We start from the raw sequence: 18,979 nt of genomic DNA, 5'->3' as shown, positions 1-18,979 counted from the left end.
TGAAATGATACATGGTACGTGTTGGCAGCTGGGTGTGTAATAAATTATTAATAACTTAAAATGTTTTGAACACGTTTATCCTGGGGAAACAATGATAAAGGTCTCAAGCCTTTTACTAGCATCTCTTTTGGTTTCCTTTAGAATTTTCACTCCAGATCTTTTTCTTTAGGCTACTAGGAAGCAATCCAGGGACTCACACAAGGTCCTGCCTGTATTCTAAATAAGAAGAATTATGTTAATTGTGCTTTTATAGTATAAGGGAATGTTGTGCAGTTATTTGTGGTCTTGGTGTAGAATTACTGATTGGGAAGATCTCTCGAGTAACTTGAGCTAAACACAGCAGTAACAATTGCTCTAAGTAGCTCTTCTGACTTGGGGGAAGGCCATGATGAGTAAATCTTAAGAGTAGAAAGAGGGATGCAGATGTAGCTCAAGTGTTAGAGCTTCCACCTACCATATCGGATGACCCAGGTTCGATCTTTGGGGCCTCCTGGTGAAAAAGAAGAGAAAGTGTGCCCACATGGTGAACCAGTGCCCGCACAAATGAGTCACGCAGCAAGATGATGATGCATCAGGGGAAGGACAGGGGAGAGTCATGGTGAGGTGCTACCAGGACCGGGAACTGAGGTGATGCAATTGACAGGGAACCTCTTTCCACATCGGGGGTCTTGGCATCGAATCCCAGTGAATCCTAGAGGAGAGAAAATGAGAAGAGAAGACAATACAAACAGCAAAAACAGCAGGGTGGGAGGAGGGGAAGGGCGAAAAATAAAATCTTTAAAAACAAAACAAAGCAAAAAAGAATAGAAAGATATCTGAAAGCACAGGGCAGCCTGACAGCCTCTTGAACAGGCTGGTCAGATTCTGTGGGGACATGGGTCTAGACCAGAGAAGAGCTGGAGGGTAGAGGCCAGAAGCCGGTGGGCATCTACCCTCCCCCAGCTCCTCTGTAGGCTGGGAGAGTTAGTAACTCAAGTCTCTTGATTGATGTGCTGTATTCATTGAGTGCTCCTCAAAGGTTCTGTGAGTGCCAGCAGGAACCATCTACACAGGGACTCCAGCCCAGCACTGGATTTGCAGCCTGCTGGGCTGGTTAGGCAACCTTTTTCTATTGGCAGATTCGGAAGGTGTGTGCTGAAGTCATAGGTTAGTCTCTTTGTCTGACTCAGCACTTGAGTATTGCTGGAATACTAACTCAAGATTCAGCTATGAGGCTGCACCCAGAGGTCACTGAAGGAGTGGAGCAGGGTCTAAAACAAAAATTCTCTGAGTGAAGGCTCCTGGTTTTGAATATTTTGCTGCATTTTTATGTTCATTCATTCATGCAAAAAGTAGTTTTGTAACGTCTATGTTCCATGTATGGTACTGGGAGAACCAGAACCAGGTTATGGCAGCCTTCCCAGAGAAAGTGTATTTTAAGCTGAAAGTTAAAAGAAAGAGTAGGAATGAACCATATTTGGGGATGAAGGAAAGGGGAGCCTGCAGAAAGAGTAGTATGTACTAATGCCTGAAGTAGGCAGGCAGGCTATCATATAGTCCAACTGGAGCAGAGTGACGGGCAGAGCAGGTTAGTTGAAGCTAGAGGCCTAAATAGGGGCAAGATTCCATAAAACTGAGGTCACTTGTAGACTTGCAGGATTTGGACCTTTATTTGGAGAACATTGGAGAACCACTGAAAGCTCTTAAGCATGGGGCCAACTTAATCAGGTGTGTGTGTGTGTGTATGTATGTTAAAAAGATATTCTACTCAAGTTTGGAGAATGGATTGAAGAGTATAGGAGTGAAGAGGCTTTTACCATTGTCTAGTCAGACAAAGGATGATGATCACCTTCAGGTGGTGGTATAGAAATTGAGAGATGTGTCCAGTGTACAGAGATTCATGAGTAAGTGTGCTGGTCAGTTGCTCAGTTCCAGTCTGTCTAGTGTAGTAGTTGAACCTGTTTTGACAACGGCATGGCTTTTCTTCCAGTCTTGGGAAAGGGACCCCAGCTTGAAAGCCACTGTACACTGGAGTCTTCCTTTAGAGCAGCCGTCTATATACCTTCCTTCTGCCTTTCTGTGCCTTTCTGTGCTTAAAGCTGGAAGAGTGGGCCGCGGGTGCATCTCTGCACCCAGCAGTATGTGTCTAACCAGTCTCTTCTTCCCTTGTCAGGAGCAGCTGTATAAGATGCAGCACTGGCAGCCGGTGTACCCTCCACCTTCCCATCCACAGCGTACCTTTTACCCACACCATCCCCAGATGCTGGGCTTTGATCCCAGATGGATGATGATGCCTTCCTATATGGACCCACGAATCACTCCTACTCGGACTCCAGTTGATTTCTACCCCTCAGCCCTACATCCTTCAGGTAATGCACAGTGGCCTAGTGTGGTCTTCCTGTAGAGAGTCGTATAGTACAGAGGTTAAGAGTGTCACCTTGAGAGTTAGGCAGCAGATGGACCTGAATTCCAGTTCTGTCTTCTTTGTCAAGTCATAGGGCCAACCTGAGCTTTAGCTTGTTTGCAAAATGAGGATTCAATAATAGTACCTTTTCCAAAGACTTGATGTGAAGAGGCATTAAGATCGTGCATTATAAATTGCTTTAATTAATTTTTAGATCTCTGCAATGTCATTTTGTCCCTTCTGCTCCCCCACTCTTGATTAGTCTTTCCAGTGTTTGTCTAAAATCTTTTCTAAAAAGCACTGTTAATTTTCTTAATTCTGTTTTGTTTTTTATTTCATTAATTTGTAGGTTTTTTCCTTATTATTTTCTTCCTTTTATTTCCTTTGAAATTACTCTGTTCTTTTTCTGTGTTGAATGCTTACCTCATTAAGTTCTGATTTTTTTGGTATGAGCATTTGAGGTTATACTTTTTTTTTTTAAGATTCATTTATTTTTATTTATTTCTCTCCCCTTCCCCCCCGCCCCCCAGTTATCTATTCTCTGTGTCTATTTGCTGCATCTTCTTCTTTGTCCGCTTCTGTTGTTGTCAGTGGCACGGGAATCTGTGTTTCTTTTTGTTGCGTCGTCTTGTTGCGCCAGCTCTCTGCGTGTGCGGCGCCACTCTTGGGCAGGCTGAATTTTCCTTCATGCTGGGCGGCTCTCCTTATGGGGCACACTCCTTGTGCGTGGGCACACCCCCTACGCAGGGGACACCCCTGCGTGGCATGACACTCCTTGCGTGCATCAGCACTGCGCGTGGGCCTGCTCCACACGGGTCAAGGAGGCCCGGGGTTTGAACCGCGGACCTCCCATGTGGTGGACGGACGCCCTAACCACTGGGCCAAGTCCGCTTCCCGAGGTTATGCATTTCTTGTATCACCTGACCTAAGTCCTATGTTTTTTATCAAGTCTACATTTTCATTATTGTTCAGTTTTAAATGTTAGCCTAATTTTGATGGTTATCGGTTTTGACTGATATTTATATGTATGTTTTACAATTTCCAAATATAGAGAGTTTTAAAGTTATCTTTATGTTACTAATTTCTAATGTAGCTGCTTTGTGGTCTATGTCTGCATGATCTAGACCAGGGGTCAGCAGACTTCTATAAACAACCAGATAGCAGTATTTTAGGTTTTGAACGACAACTCACTACTTTATAGAACAGCTATAGATAATATGTAAACTAATGTGCGAGCTGTGTTCCAATGTTTACAGAAACAAATGGCAGGCCAGATTTAGGTTGAATGTCATTGCTAGGCAAAGGATGATGATAATCTTCAGGTGGTGGTATGGAATGGAGAGAAGTGCCCAATGTATAGAGATTCATCGGTAAGTGTGCTGGTCAGTCGTTCTGTTCCAGTTAGCTCTAAATGAAAACCTAGTCTGTCTTGTGTAGTAGTCGAGCCTGTTGACAATGGCATGACTTTCTTTCCCGTCTTGGGAGGGGGACCCCAGCTTTTAGGTCTATAGTTTGCTGACCCCTGATCTAGATTGTTTGAAATTTGTTGAGGGTTTTTTTTGTGGTCTGTTACATGATTGTTTTTTAAAAGCATTCATTGCTTACTTTTTAGTATATGTACTCTCCATTTGGAGACTGGATTTCAATCTGAGTCCAAATGGAGTTCATTAAATTGAGCTTGCTAATTGTTATGTACAAATATCTATATTTGTTATGTACAAATATCTATATTTGTTATGTACAAATATCTATATCAATACAATTTTTTACCCCTGGAATCAATTATTCAGAGGAGGTATATTAAAATCTACCACTATGATTGTGGATTTGTCAGATCTTGTAAGCCTGTCAATTTTTTTTTAACTTTTTATTTTGAACTTTTTATTTTGAAATACTTTCAAATATATAGGCCAGTTACAAAAATAATGCAAACCCCATAGAGATGCCCATATAACCTCTACCTCCCAGATATCCAACAATTTTAACATTTTGCTACATTTGTTGTGTCATTCTATCTGTTTGCACACCTCCCTACCCATCAACCTATTTTTTGTATACTTGAATGTAGGATGTATACATTTGCTCAGACTACCATGTACATCTCCTAAGAATAAGGACATTCATTTATGTAACCACCTTCAATACAGTTACCAGTTTTTAAAAAATTTGACAATATACAGCTTACATTTTATATTCTGGTTATTTTCATGTATCCCAATAATGTCCTTTTGAGCCTTTTCTCCTCCTATAAGATCCCATCCAGGATCATATATTGCATTTAATTATCCTTTTCTCTTTAGTTGCTTTTTTTTCCCTTCATTTGTGGGAATATATACACAATGTAAACTTGACCATCACAACAACTTCCAAACGTAACATTCAGTGGGGTTAAGCACGTTCACAATATTACAGTACCTACATGACATTCCATTACTAAAACTTCCCCATCTCCCCAAACAGAAATCCTGTACCCATTATGCATTAACTCCCCATTCTCTCTGCTTCCCATTCCTGGCAACATCTACTCCATCTGTCTCTTTGAGCTTGCATATTCTCCAGTATTTTCTTTGTAGTTATCATGGGGCTTAAATTTAACATCCTAAATCTGTAACGATGTTATTTGCTTTGATACCAGCTTAACTTAAATAGTATATACAAACTGTTTTCTTATAACCCTCCATCCCTCCCATCTTTATGTAGTTCTAGTCACAAATGGCATGTTTATGCATTATGAGTCCAAAACCACTGATTTTTAATACGTTTCATTTATTTACCTGGTAGATCCTGTAGGAAATAAAAACTGGAGTTATAGACCAAAAATACAATAGTATTGGCATCTATATTTACCCATGGCTTCACCCTCACCAGAGAGCTTTATTTCTCTGTTGGTTTCATCTATTCTCTATTGTCCTTTCCTTTCAACCCGTAGAACTTCTTTAGCATCTCTTGGGTGATCCTAGGATTGATCCCTCAGCTTTTGTTTATCTAGGAATGTCATAATCCCTCTCTCATTTTTAAAAGACAGTTTTGCTGGATATTGAATTCTTAGTTGGCAGTTTTTTGCTTTCACTGCTTCAAATATGTCATCCCACTGCCTTCTTGCTTCCATGGTTTCTGATGAGAAGTCAGCACTTAATCTATTTGAGGCTCCCTTGTACGTGACATGTTGTTTCTTTCCTTACCTTTGGCAATTGATGATTTGATTAAAATATGCTGCTGCATGGATTATCTTGGTTTACCTTGTTTGACGTTTGTAGAGCATTTTCCTTTGTATATATATTCTTGTCTTTTGTTAAATTTGGGAAGTTTTCAGCCATTATTTCTTTGAAAAATTTCTCTGTCCCTTTCTCTCTTCTCCTTCTGGGGCTCCCAAATATGTATGTTAGTATACTTGATGGTGTCCCACAGGTTCTTCAGGCTCTGTTTACTTTTTATTTCATTCTTTCTTCTTTCTGCTCCTCAGACCAAATGATTCAATTGTCTTCAAGTTTTCTGATTCTTCTGACAGCTCCAATCTGCTATTGAAGCCCTTAGGGAATTTTAAATTTCTGTTTAAACAGATCTGGGGTCTATAGATCTGTTTGGTTCCTTTTCATAATTTCCATCTCTCTGTTGATATTCTCTTTGTATTCACTTATGTTTTCCTGATTTCTTTTAGTTCTTTTCCATGATATCCTATAGCTCTTTGAGCATATTTAGGGCCATTTTAAAATTATAAGTCTTGTCCAGTATGTCCCAGATCTAGTCCTCCTCGTCGATGGTTTCTGATACCTTAATCCTCTCCTTTGCCTGGGAAATCTGTCAATTTTTCTTTTCTCTATATGGACACATACAGGTTTGGAATTAGTACATCTTACTTGAGAATTGTTCCTTTTATTATTATGTATATGCCCTTTATTTTAAAATATTACTTTCTACCTTTAATGTCCACTTGTCTGATTAGTATAATTACAGGTTTCTTTGTTTTTTGGTTAGTATTTACCTGGTATCTTTTTTCCTTTTATTGTCAGCCTCACTGAGCCCTTATTTTTAGGGAGTGTATCCTTTAGCTGCAAGTGTGGTTTTTCTACTCTCAAAATCTATGACTTTTAATTCCCAAAATGTGTCCATTTTAGATTTATTGGAATTGTTTTGGACTTTACTATCTTTTTTATTTTTTCTGTGTGTTTAAAAATATTTTTTTTTTGCTGTTTAGAATTTGTTTGTTCTTTTAAAATTTAACAATTCCTTTTTGGAGATAACAGGGATTGAACATGTGAAGCACCTGCTCAACCACTGAGTTATACATGTTCCATTGCTACCATCTTATTTTATGCTTTGTGTTTATCCTTCTTTGTATATGCTTTAATTTTCCTTTCCTACCTTTTATCGGATCAAGTTTCCCTATTCTTCTCCTTGTTTTCCTTCTATGTTCTATTTCTATTATTTTAGTGGTTACATTAGAGTTCTAACATAGACCTTTGACTTAACAAAGGGTAAAGTTAATCAGTATCTTTACCTTACATCTGAACTCTGATTATTTCCTCCAGTCTTACTTTTTTTTTTTTTAAGATTTATTTTTATTTATTATTTTTGTGCTCTCTTCTTTTTGGAGATATCAGAACCAAACCCAGGACCTCCTAGGTGGGAGGGAGGTGCCTAATTGCTTGAGCCACCTCTGCTCCCTGCTTTGTTGTGTTTCTCATTGTGTTTTCCTCCTTGTGTCTCTTTGTTGCATCATCTTGTTGTATCAGCTCACCATACCAGCCCACCGCGTCAATTTGCTGTCTTGCTTGTCTTCTTTAGGAGACTCTGGAAACTGAACGTGGGACCTCCCATGTGGTAGGTGGGAGCTCAATCACTTGAGCCACGTCTGCTTCCCTTACATGTTTTTGCTTAGAATTTTAGTTCTTTGGTTTTTTCCCCCATTCAAATTAGTCATTTTTACTTATTTTACCCATTGTGCTTGTTCAGATTTGCCTCTGTGTTTACTAGTTTCTTTGCTGCATTTTCCTTCTTGGATCTTCTCACTTGGATTCAGTTTACTTTTTCATGAAGAACACTTTTCAGCCATTCTTCAAGAAAGTTTTTTGGTGATAGATTATCTGTGTCTGAAAAGATATTTGTTTCTGGGTGATTTACTTGTTTTCTCTCTGGTCACTTTTCAGATCTTAGTCTTAGTCCCTCCTCCCCTCCCTCCCATCTCTTTCTTTCTTTTTTATTTATATATTTTTAAATTTTTATTCTTTCTTTTTAGGACTTCCATTGAATTTATTTTGTACCTTTTTCTGTTTCCCAAGTTGTTCATTCCTTCTTTTCATGCTTCTAATCATTTTAAACATAACTTTCTTTCTAGTCTTTAAGTGATTATTCTTTTATCTGAAGTTCTAATCCTACTTCTTATCTAAGTCTGTGGACTCACAGTGGATTTATGTTGGATTAACTTCCCACAAGTGTTCTGGTAGTTTTAGGTTTTGGGCTTATTTTCAATAGAGCTTTATCAGTGGGTATTCATATGACCTGGATTGAAGGTATATATCTCCGAGTGGTTTTGTGTTTGCTTCCCCTAGTGTCCTAGGCTTATCACCAGCTTAGAACCATTTTATATATATATATATATATATATATATATATATATTTTTTTTTTTTTTTAACTCCTCCTGGATGCTTTATTGGGGGCTTTTAGTGGTTTCTAAGCAGAGTGACTGTGACACCCAGTTGCTTTCCCAACATACTAAAGCCACAGGAAAGTAAGACATGACCAGGGTGGGCAGTATGGATGCAGAGACCCCTGTGTAGCAGGGTGAGTGGGAGCCCCATGAATGGTTGGAAAGGTGGGCATAAAGGAGATGGCTTTGGCAGAAGCCAGGAGAGATACCTGAGTTACATCCACCTCTGGGCCTTCCCCTGTACTTGTGCCAGGACTGAACTTCTGAGAAAAGGCCAACATGGCTTTTAGTGAAAGTCCACCTCACTTGGTGGGAAAACTGAACTCATGGGAGGAAGGGGATGGTGGATGCTGCCTTCAGAGACTTCTGTTAAAGTGCCAAATGAAACACACTGGCCATAACAGGAGGTGGGAGTGAGGTATGTTCATGGTGTTGCCCAAACTGTGGCCTGGTTTTTGGGTGTCACTGTCTTGACTCGAGTTCAGTGCTGGTCTCAGTCCCCAGGAGAAGAACGAAGCCCTTTTTTATCTTTAGGGGCTTTCCATGGGGTCTTCAGATCTCCAGCTCCACCTAGAGTTATCATAGAACCATTATTTATATTAACTTGGGAGGTTTCTGGACTATTTTGGAGGTATAAATCTGAATTCTTCCTACAGACCCTCATGAAGCAGCCATGATTATGAATTCCTAGAGGAAAGAATATTTTCCCCAAGCCAGAACAACTTTTCCAGTCATTTGCCTGTAGTAATGAGCATATGTTTTTCTAACCCACCTTTTAATTGAAAGGGTGGCCCTTTGGAGGTCTTTGTTTTAAATAGTGTCCAGGTTGTAACTCCCTACTTTATGCAGAAAGACCTCATCCTGTGTCTGTGAGGGTGTTAAAGCCCAAGCCTATAGGTTTGCTAAGACTGGCAGATTCTCCCCATGTCCCTCACTCCCGGCCTGGGAAGCCTCAGCGCCATCTCTTATACCCATAACGATGGTTTTCAGCTCCCTGGACCTCCTATTTCCTTGGGAATGCAGCTCTAAATATAATGTTTGATACCTTTGGTCCAATATTTCATGGCAGGAAGTATTAGTGGTGGTAGAGCTTTTCAGGTTTTAAGACCTTCCATATTGCTAGAAACTAGTCCATCTTCAATGTTTAGTCTCGTAGTAAATATACTTCATAAACGGTATTTTATTTTAGGACTCCAGAGAAGGTCCTCACAATTACTTGAATCAGACTAACTTTGGATTGGAGTTGTGTATCCGTAGCATTTGAATAGAGCATTCCACTGCTAAAACAAAACTTGAAATCACTGGGCTAATGCAGAACCATTATCTCAGCTTAAAAGATGCCACAAATTTTTTGGCCAATTATAAACTGTGTAGTTTGAGTTTGAAAAATCAGATTTTTTTTTTTTTTTTAAACCTCAGAGATTGAGGCCCAGAGGGAGTAGATGTTAACTCAGCGGTTGAGTGCCTGCTTCCTGTGTACCAGGTCCCAGGTTCAATCTCTGGTATCTCTTTATATATATATATGATCTGTGCCAGTCCAATTTCTTCATGTATTAGAGATGGACCAGAGAGGAGAAATGCTTTGTCTAGATTCCCCCAGCTAATTGTATCATCTTTGTTTTAGGATAAAGGTATCGTCTTTATCCTAAGTCACTCAAGCCACTTAATAATTTACTTTCAGTTTTGTAACCTTCTCCCCACACCTCCATTTCCCTCTGTCCTATTAAAAAAAAAATGTGAAGGATTGCTGTCAATCTTAGGGTTAGAAATGAAAGGAAGTAAATCCAAAATAACTTTGAGTCTCGCACAGAATTTGAACTAGACAAATGTTAACTCATGTAGTTCATCTTTCTCATGTATCTCTGATTCCACAGAAATTCTCATTGACTGGCCCCTTCTAGCCTTTTGGCTGACACTAATGAACTTTCTCTGGTTTGATATATACAGTTTCCATTTCCAGTTTCATATACTGTTCAACACAGGGATTTCTTGGTTTGGGAATTTAAATTGGACTTCACAGATCTTTTCACACCTCAAATTGTGAGTGTGCGCATATGCACAAACTTCTGTAAAAGGAGTCACTTGCCTTCAAAGAGTAGCCAGAAAAGATTAAGAACCCAGTGATGTCTAGGCAGGTTTAGTGCTAGACATGGGTGACAGCTGTCTCCCTTGAGTCTTTGGTTGACCCTGAGATTGAGGTGGAATCTTTAAATGAGGTGACATAGATTAGTTCTTTGCCTTCTTCAGGATTGATGAAACCCATGATGCCTCAAGACTCCCTAAATGGGACTGGCTGTCGCTCTGAGGATCAGAACTGTGTGCCCCCGGTCCAAGAAAGAAAAGTGACCACCATTGATCCAGCCCCTGTATGGAGTCCAGAGGGCTACATGGCATTGCAGAGCAAGGGGTACTCTCTCTCCCACCCAAAATCGAATGACACTTTGGCTATGGACATGCATATCAGGTGAGGCGAAAATTGGTACTACTGACCTGCAACTGAAGGAAGGATCTACAGGTTCTCAATTGAGAGGGGGCTCTGGGAAGAGGCACTATCCCATAGATATTATCTAGGGTAAGGGGGGGTACCTTTAAAGAGACTGCCACTGTGCCCTTTGGGGAAGTGTGATAAAGATTTCTTGAATGCCTTTGTGTGAGAGGCTCTTATGTGATGGTGGGACTGAAATCCTGGGGTCAAAGACAAACCTCATGGAGTGGAACCTTGGGCATGGGGTGAGGGGTGGGGCCTCGCAGGGCATGTGGGGTTGTGAGTGTAGGTCATGGCTCACTCCTGTCAAAGTAAAGAAAGCTTAGCCCTGTTGGCCCAGCGGCTTTCCAATCCCGGTACCCCAGACTCTTCACGGACTCTCAGGCTCCAGCTTGTTCTTTGAAACAGAGGATTTCCCCAGCTCCTCTCTGTCTCCAGGGTGGCGTGCTGAGTCCACCCAGCAGCCACTGCATTCTTCACTCTTACGGACTCCAGGGGCCACCGACCAATCCGTGGCCCAGCAGCTCTGGGACCTGTTTAAAGATAGAGCAAATGTTGGTGCTTATGTTTTTTCGTTTTTTCTTTTTTCTTTTTCTTTTTTTTTTTCTTTTTAAAACTAAGCTCTTTGTTCAGCATGGAAACCAGGAACCAGGCTCCAATCACATTGACTGATTTTTCTGGTTCCTTTTCAGGAATGAAAGCTCTTACTCTGCTTCACCTGGAAGGTCAGGGGGCGTAAGTGCCCAGCGCGATCTCTTTGAGGAAAGAGGGGAGGAATACTTGAGTGCTTTTGACAAGAAGGCCCAAGCAGACTTTGACAGCTGTATCTCTTCTCAAAGAATAGGCCAGGAGCTTTTGTTTCCACCCCAAGGAAATACTCAGGAAGCGGGTGCTTCTGGAGGTCACCCCCCAAACCTCAGGTGTTCCCCGTTGGAGCCCGACTTTGTCACAGCTGAGAAAAAATCAGAGTATAGCAGTTGGGACGTTAGTCACCAGCCAAAGGCCACTGACACAGCCAATGGTGTTGAGAAGGAGACATCCCGGGAAGGGCCGTCCTTTAATGTCTCATCTTGGGAGAAGGAAGGGAGCACCAATAAACAGCCAGCCTCAGAGCCTGAATGGAATCCTGAAAACCGGAGCTCTGGTAACCAGCATCAGGAGCAGACGGGCCGGACCCGGAGGTCTGGGCCCATCAAGAAACCAGTCCTAAAAGCTCTCAAGGTGGAAGATAAAGAAAAAGAGCTAGAGAAGATTAAGCAGGAGCTAGGGGAGGAGAACACCCGTCTGGCCAAGGAGAAGGAGCCAGTTTATAAGGCAGAAAAGGATGAGGATGAAGAGAATGATGCCACCCTGGCCAACTCCTCTGCCCCTGTGTTGGAGGACAAAGTCTCCTCCCATGCTAGTTTTGGCCATGAGGCTAACAAGTTTGAAGACGACAAGAAACCTGACAGGGCCTGGGAGACTAGACCATCACGGGAGTCCAGCGATATTCCCCCAACAAAGAGAAATAACTGGATCTTTATTGATGAGGAACAAGCTTTTGGGGGCAGAGGGCAGAATCGGAGCCGGGGCCGTGGCTTCAGAGAATTTACTTTCCGTGGTCGGCCTACTGGTGGAAATGGAAGCAACATCTGTGGTGGGGGGATCCTTGGTGCTCGGGGCATTTATAACAACAACCAAAGAAGTGGTCGGGGCCGGGGACTGAGAGAGTTTAATCAGCCTGAAGATTTCCCCAGAGCCAAGCCCCGGCGAAGAATTGCCAGTGAGACCCACAGCGAAGGCTCAGAGTATGAAGAGCTTCCCAAGCGGCGTCGGCAGAGAGGCTCCGAGAATGGGAATGAAGGCTCACTCCTGGAGAGGGAGGAGAACACCTTGAAGAAAGGCGACTTTAAAGATTCCTGGCGGTCTAACAAGATGTATTCTGATGACCATAACGGTCTGGATGCTAAGAATCGAGGCCCTCGGGCCTTTGGGCGAGCCCTTCCACCCAGGCTGAGCAATTGTGTGTATGGGCGGAGAACATTTGTGTCCAAAGAGTCACCCCACTGGCAGAGCAAAAATCCAGGCAACTCCTGGCAGGAATATGGCTCTTCAGACCCATGTGGGTCCCGACGATCCACAGATAGAGACTATGTCTCAGATTCCTACAGACATTCTGATTCATTTGGTGGCAGGGGTTTTGAGGAAAGCCGCTTGGAGGACAAGAGGTCCTTCTTCCAAGACGACCATGTAGCAGATTCTGAAAATGCAGAGAACCGACCCTTCCGTAGAAGGCGCCCTCCCCGCCAAGACAAGCCTCCTCGCTTCAGGCGCCTCAGGCAAGAACGTGAATCATTGGGCCTTTGGGGGCCTGAGGAGGAGCCCCAGCTGGTGGCAGGCCAGTGGCCAGGCAGGTCCAAACTCTGTTCTGGGGACAAGAGCAGTGCTGTGGGTCACCGGTCCCCTGAGCTCTCATACCAGAACTCCTCTGATCATGCCAATGAAGAGTGGGAAACAGCCTCTGAGAGCAGTGACTTCAGTGAGAGGCGGGAGCGGCGAGAAGGCCACATGGCTGAGCCGGACTCCCAGGTGGACAGTGGCCTATCTGGGGCCAGTATGGGTGAGAAGAAGGAGTTGGCCAAGAGGAGCTTCTCTAGTCAGAGACCCCTGGTTGACAGACAGAGCCGAAAGCTGGAGTCTGGAGGGTTTGGGGAGAAGTCCGTTAGGCCAGGTGGTGGTGAAACTTCTCCCCGTTATGAGAGCCAACAGAATGGGACGCCTTTGAAAGTCAAAAGGTAAAACAAAAACAAACTCCCAGGTCCTTTTTGTTTTGTTTTCTTATTAAACCAATTTTTTTAAGCAGCACTTCATGCATGCATGTCCTGCCATGTGTCAGGTGTCCCCTGACTTTACCTCTTGTGCTCCAGAAGGGGGGCCTCCCACCAAGGCCATTGTATGTGAGCATCTACATCACTTGTTCTCACATTGCTTGTCTGCTTCTCTCGTGGTGTTTTGTTATTGTTGCTGTGGCTTGAGAAACAGAACTAAAACAGTGGTGCCCACCCCAGTGATTCTCTTGAGACTGCTTTCCCAGTACCTGTCCTAAGAGTTCAGCCTCTATGTTTGTCCTCGGAGTCATGCTGGGGGGTAGGAGTGGGGCACTGCAGAAAGGAGGCACTGCCTATGAATGGAGCTTGGTGAACACTGGTCATTTGACCAGATTCCTCAACTCCAGAGCTTCTGCCAAGCAATGGCCTGTGCGCGACTGCTGGCCTTCTGGCCATGCTGAGGCAGTTTTTCCCTAAGGGCTCAGCTTCTTGGCAGGAGGAGACCAGCACTACCTCTGAGACTGCCACCTTGGTGTGGTAAGAGCCAGGCAACAGCAAAAGGGAGCAGGCTACCTGAAGACTCAATGAACATCTCTCCTCTGGAATTAGAGGTTCTGATGTGGATGGTCTGTGCTCAGTGTCACCTCATTGCCTCCAGGCTGTCCTGATATTGGAAAAAGAGAAATACATGTGATCTTGCTACTGTGCCTCAGATAGCGGGGATGAAGAGTGTACTGAGGCTATCCCTGCCCTCAAAGAATACTGAGGAAGGGTGTTTCTACCTCCCATCCTCTACTTAGAATTCACAGAACAGAAATCTGGGGTATAATTAATTTATACTCCCAAAGAAGGAATCAGGAGAGAATGCTAAGTTCAAGTATTGATCTAGCCTAGCTTTCCATACCCCTGACGCTGAGGCTTGGTTTTACTTATGATTTCTGTCCCAAGAGCCTTGCCAACTATAGGACAAGGCCTGGGTGCCTTGCTATTTGGGAGTATCATATAATAAGGACAGAAAGTTCTGCACCTTTCTGCAGTCTTGCTGAATTTGGCATGAAGTGGGAAAGTAAAGAAGTTCTCAGCCCTAGGAAGGAAGTTGGGGAAAGAACAGCTTTTCCCATGAGCAGATAAAACTTTGCCAAAGCAGTGCCATGGTAGCCTTCCATGTGTTTCTGCACATGGACTCACTGCTGCCAGTGAGTAGCTTCTACTGTGTGAACGAGGCAGTAACAAGAAATGATGAACATAGCTCCAAGTTGTAGTGCTGTTGAGAAAACCCAGATCAGGGCTCTGTGTTTATGTTTGCCATATACTTTCTTTTCTTCTTCCCCAGCCTTTGGCCATTTCTGAGCTAATGAGATCTTCTTTCCTTTTATAGGTCCCCAGAGGAGGCCTTGCCTGGAGGTCTTAGTGGCTGTGGCAGTGGAAGCAGCCACTCGCCCTACACCCTGGAGCGGGCAGCCCATGCCAACCCTGACATTCCTGAAGTCTCCAGTAAGAAGGCAGAGAAGGAGTCCAAGTTGGCTCCTCAGAGAGCGAGCGAGCAGGGAGAGACCATGAAACAGTTTGACCTGAATTACGGAAGTGAGTCTGGTCACTGTCACATCATCATGGGGAAGAAGAACCCCCGCAAAACCAAGGGCCATAACAGGCTCCTTAGGTTGCCGAGTTTGCCCTTTAACTGAACATGTTAACTTCGGAGAAACTATTCTGGCCAGGCACTGGGCTAAGTTCTGGGGCTACAGTGAGGAGCAGAACAGATGAGATTTCTGACCTTGTGATGCTTACAGTCTCACTGTATCCCTTGTAACAGCCCTGCACTGGGGGAACCTAAGGCTCAGAGAAGTCAAATGGTTTGCTCAGGTGTGTTATTTTCCTGGGAAGAGTTTGTAGTTTTTCAGGCCTAATCTTGGTTAGTAGCAGAACTGGGATTTATGTGTGTCTATTTCCACAGTCTGTTTCCGTAACCCTCATGCTACCCATGCCGGTTCTCTAGTTTGATATGATGGATTAGATCAGAGGAGGTGTGAGAAGGGCTTAGAAATCAAGGCCGATTTCTGTAGATCCCGGTGACCTTGGAAAGGTCAGGCTAGGTACTGCCAAGCCTTCTGAGCTGAGCCTGTGTGCATGTTGGGTTGTGTAGTCTTGGCTGCTGATGAATGGAAACACTGTCCCTTCTCATGCAATCTCGGTTCAGATGCCATCATTGAAAATTGCGGGTCCAGCCCTGGGGAGGAGAGTGAGGTGGGCTCTGTGGTGGGTGAAGGCTTCATCGAAGTCCTGACCAAGAAGCAGCGCCGCCTGCTAGAGGAAGAGAGAAGAAAGAAGGAGCAAGCTGTGCAGGTAAGGGGGTATGAGGCGAGGAAAGAATAGGGGTAGGTGGGTGGATTAATGTCAGAGAAAACTGAAGCCAGGATAAGAGAGTTCTAACAAACTAAGGTAGAAGAGAGGAAAGGAGTATTTATTAACTGCGCACTGTCTCCCAGTGCTGATATCACCATAGCCCTGTAGGAATAGATGGTGGTGTCCCTGTTTCTAAGGAGAAAAAACTGAGTCTCAAAGAGGGTAACTTGTTTAGCCAGGGTGATATAGCTAAAATGTGACTGAGCTGTTACACCTCGCATCAGTCTGCACTCCTACTACTCTCCAATTTGAGTGGAATGAGATTCATCTCCCTGTAAGTCACGAGGGTCGGGAACCCTGTAATGACAAATGGAATCAGAGCTGGGCATTACACACTTGGTCATTGTTGTTGGGGTTCAGACCACAGTCCATTGGCCTCTCACACATTTCTAGGGGATGGTTTGATTGGCACTGCAGTTCAGGCTGTGGTTGAGGTCTCGAGAAAGAAAAATAGGGTTGAGAGACCAATGTTTAACCCTCCAAGCATGTCTGGAGCAATTTTGAGGGGGTGATTTTGGTACCCAGGGTACTTTTTTGGAGAAAATATGTAATTCTTCATACCTAATCTCTAGGTTGGCCTACATCATCATTTTCTTTTTCCTTTCCCCTTAGGTGCCTGTCAAAGGTCGAGGCCTTTCCTCCCGTATTCCTCCTCGGTTTGCTAAAAAGCAAAACTTGTGTCTGGAGCAAGGTGATGTGACTGTGCCTGGCAATAGCTTGGGCACTGAGATCTGGGAGAGTAGCAGTCAAGGTGAGAGGGTGTTGGGCTCAGAAGTTTGGCTTGAGGTTGCCTGACAGACCCAGGGTCTCTTGGGTACATCCTGCTTTCCAAGCTTTGTGTTCCTCAATGAGCCATAGTATTAGAGCCATCTTAGCCCTATTTATTGCTGCAGCCCCTGAACAGAGCTAATGTTTTCCCTGCCTGAAATTGGGTAGAAGAGCAGAGCATTCAGTACATCCAGTGCTCCAGAAAAGGATAGCTCCACGTGCTAAGGATCACCTAGGAAGTTGACTTGACTTTCTTTGCCCAAGGCATTCATCCTTTCTTCTTACCTTGTTGAAGAGTAACAAGTGACTGAGAGGAACAGGAGGAGTTCAGAAGCTTTCTTATCCATACATTGAAGCAAAGTTCTGTTACGTTCCCTAAATGCTGTCTTGGAAAGGCAAACTGGAGAGCAGAGATCCAGGTTGTACCTTGCTTTTTATAAAACAGGTTTCCCTGAATATATTTTTTAATTTCATAATCAGTCTGATATTTTATCCCACTGGTTGGTTTATTTTTAGTGTAGTTTTTAATTGATTACTTTTTTCTTTTGAAATAATTTCAGACTTAAAGGACAGTTGCAGAAGTAATACAAACCCTATACAGAGACCTCCAATATGCCCCTATCCCCCCGATTCCACCAGTTTTAACATTTTGCCACCTTTACCCACCCATCGTACCTTCCTTCCTCCCTCCCTCCCTCCTTCCCTCTTTCCCTCACTCTCTTGTTTCCTCCTTCCTCCTCTCCTCTCTCCCTTCCTTCCATCTTCTGTGTTTCTGAACATTTGAGAGCAGGTTTCAGACATCATAGCCCTTGAACACAATACTTCCATTTATATTATGTGTGCACTTATTACCATGTGTATGTACATCATACATACATTTCCTACGAACAAGGGTTTTCACTTATATAATAACCTTAAGTGCAGTTGTCAAGTTCAAGAAATTTAAAGCTTACAGTCTGTATTCCAGTTTTTTTCTTATGTCCCAATAATGTCCTTTTGAATCTTTTCTCCATTCTTAGATCCCATTCAGTATCATTGATTTTTTATTATTTATTTATTTCCCACCACCCCTGCTGCTTGCACTTGCTGTCTGCTCACTGTGTCCATTCACTGTGCGTTCTTTGTCAGTTTATCCTCTTTAGGAGGCACTGGGAACCAATCCTGGGACCTTCCAGCATGGGAGAGGGGTGCTTGTTGAGTCTCTTGTCCTTTTTCTCTGTGTCTTGTTGTTGTGTCAGCTTTCCATGAGAGGTCAGCTCTCCATGTGGGGCCAGCTTGCCTTCACCAGGAAGCCCCAGGAACCAAACCCAGGACCACTCCCATATGGTAGACAGGAGCTCAGTCGCTTGGGCCACATCCACTTCTCCCAGTATCATTTATTATGTTTGATTGACATCTCTTCAGTTGTTGTTGTTTTTTAATTGTGGAAACATGTATACAACATAAATCTTCCTATCCCAACCCCTACCTACCATACCATTCAGTGGGATTATTCATATTCACTATGTTGCATGTACCCTCATCACCATCTATTACTAGAACTTTCTCTTCACCCCAAACAGAAACCCTCAACTCCTTTTGTGTCAGTTCTCCATTCTCCCTGCCCACCCATCCCCAATTTGGTAAGCTGTACTAACTTTTGTCTCTATGAGTTTGCATAATTGATATTTTCTTTGTAGTTGCCATGGGGCTTATATTTAACATCCTTAATCTATCATAATCTCACTTGCTTTGATACCAACTTAATTTCAATTGCATATATTAACTATGTTCCTCTGTACTCTCACTTTTATATATCTCTTGTCATGTTTACACTTTACGTATTTATGAGTCCAAAATCATTGATTTCTTATTACATATTTTGCATTTGCCTTTTATATCCTGTTGGAAGTGAAAAGTAGAGTTACAAATAAAAAATACAATAGTACAGTGTATATATTTACCAATATTGTTCCCAGAGATCCTTACTTCTTCACATGGCTTCAGTTAGTTGCTATTTCTTTTTTTTTTTTTTTAAAGATTTATTTATTTATTTTATCCCCCCCCCCCCCGTTTTCGGTTCTTGGTGTCTATTTGCTGCGTCTTGTTTCTTTGTCCGCTTCTGTTGTCATCAGCGGCACGGGAAGTGTGGGCGGCGCCATTCCTGGGCAGGCTGCTCTTTCTTTTCACGCTGGGCGGCTTTCCTCACGGGCGCACTCCTTGCGCGTGGGGCTCCCCTACGCGGGGGACACCCTTGTGTGGCACGGCACTCCTTGCGCGCATCAGCACTGCGCCTGGCCAGCTCCACACGGGTCAAGGAGGCCCGGGATTTGAACCGCGGACCTCCCATATCGTAGACGGACGCCCTAACCACTGGGCCAAAGTCCGTTTCCCACTATTTCTTTTCTTACAGGGCTTGTCTAGTGGTGATGGATTCTCTCAGCTTTTGTTTATCTTGGAATGTCTTAATCCCTCATTTTGGTGATAATCAAATGGGAAAGAGATA

At 43.4% G+C, this 18,979-nt stretch overlaps 1 protein-coding gene across 43 annotated transcripts in view; it reads left to right on the top strand.

The window, feature by feature from the left end:
• The window catches only part of PRRC2B (proline rich coiled-coil 2B), a 113,805-nt gene that overhangs the window by 72,024 nt on the left and 22,802 nt on the right, over window positions 1-18,979 (top strand). For 41 of the 43 annotated variants that reach the window (XM_058302182.2, XM_058302183.2, XM_058302178.2 and 38 more), the window contains 6 exons: window positions 2,153-2,348; window positions 10,279-10,495; window positions 11,209-13,290; window positions 14,702-14,907; window positions 15,521-15,666; window positions 16,339-16,477. In XM_058302182.2, coding sequence (XP_058158165.1) covers window positions 2,153-2,348; window positions 10,279-10,495; window positions 11,209-13,290; window positions 14,702-14,907; window positions 15,521-15,666; window positions 16,339-16,477 — 2,986 coding nt within the window. The remainder of the gene's footprint in view (window positions 1-2,152; window positions 2,349-10,278; window positions 10,496-11,208; window positions 13,291-14,701; window positions 14,908-15,520; window positions 15,667-16,338; window positions 16,478-18,979) is intronic. The other 2 variants (XM_058302197.2, XM_058302198.2) reach the window with 1 other exon arrangement.

The sequence above is a fragment of the Dasypus novemcinctus genome, chromosome 8, assembly GCF_030445035.2.
Source record: "Dasypus novemcinctus isolate mDasNov1 chromosome 8, mDasNov1.1.hap2, whole genome shotgun sequence".
In the NCBI taxonomy this organism is placed as follows: domain Eukaryota; kingdom Metazoa; phylum Chordata; class Mammalia; order Cingulata; family Dasypodidae; genus Dasypus; species Dasypus novemcinctus.
The sequence above is the reverse complement of the archived record's forward strand: the minus strand, read 5'-3'. Positions and strand labels throughout refer to the sequence as shown.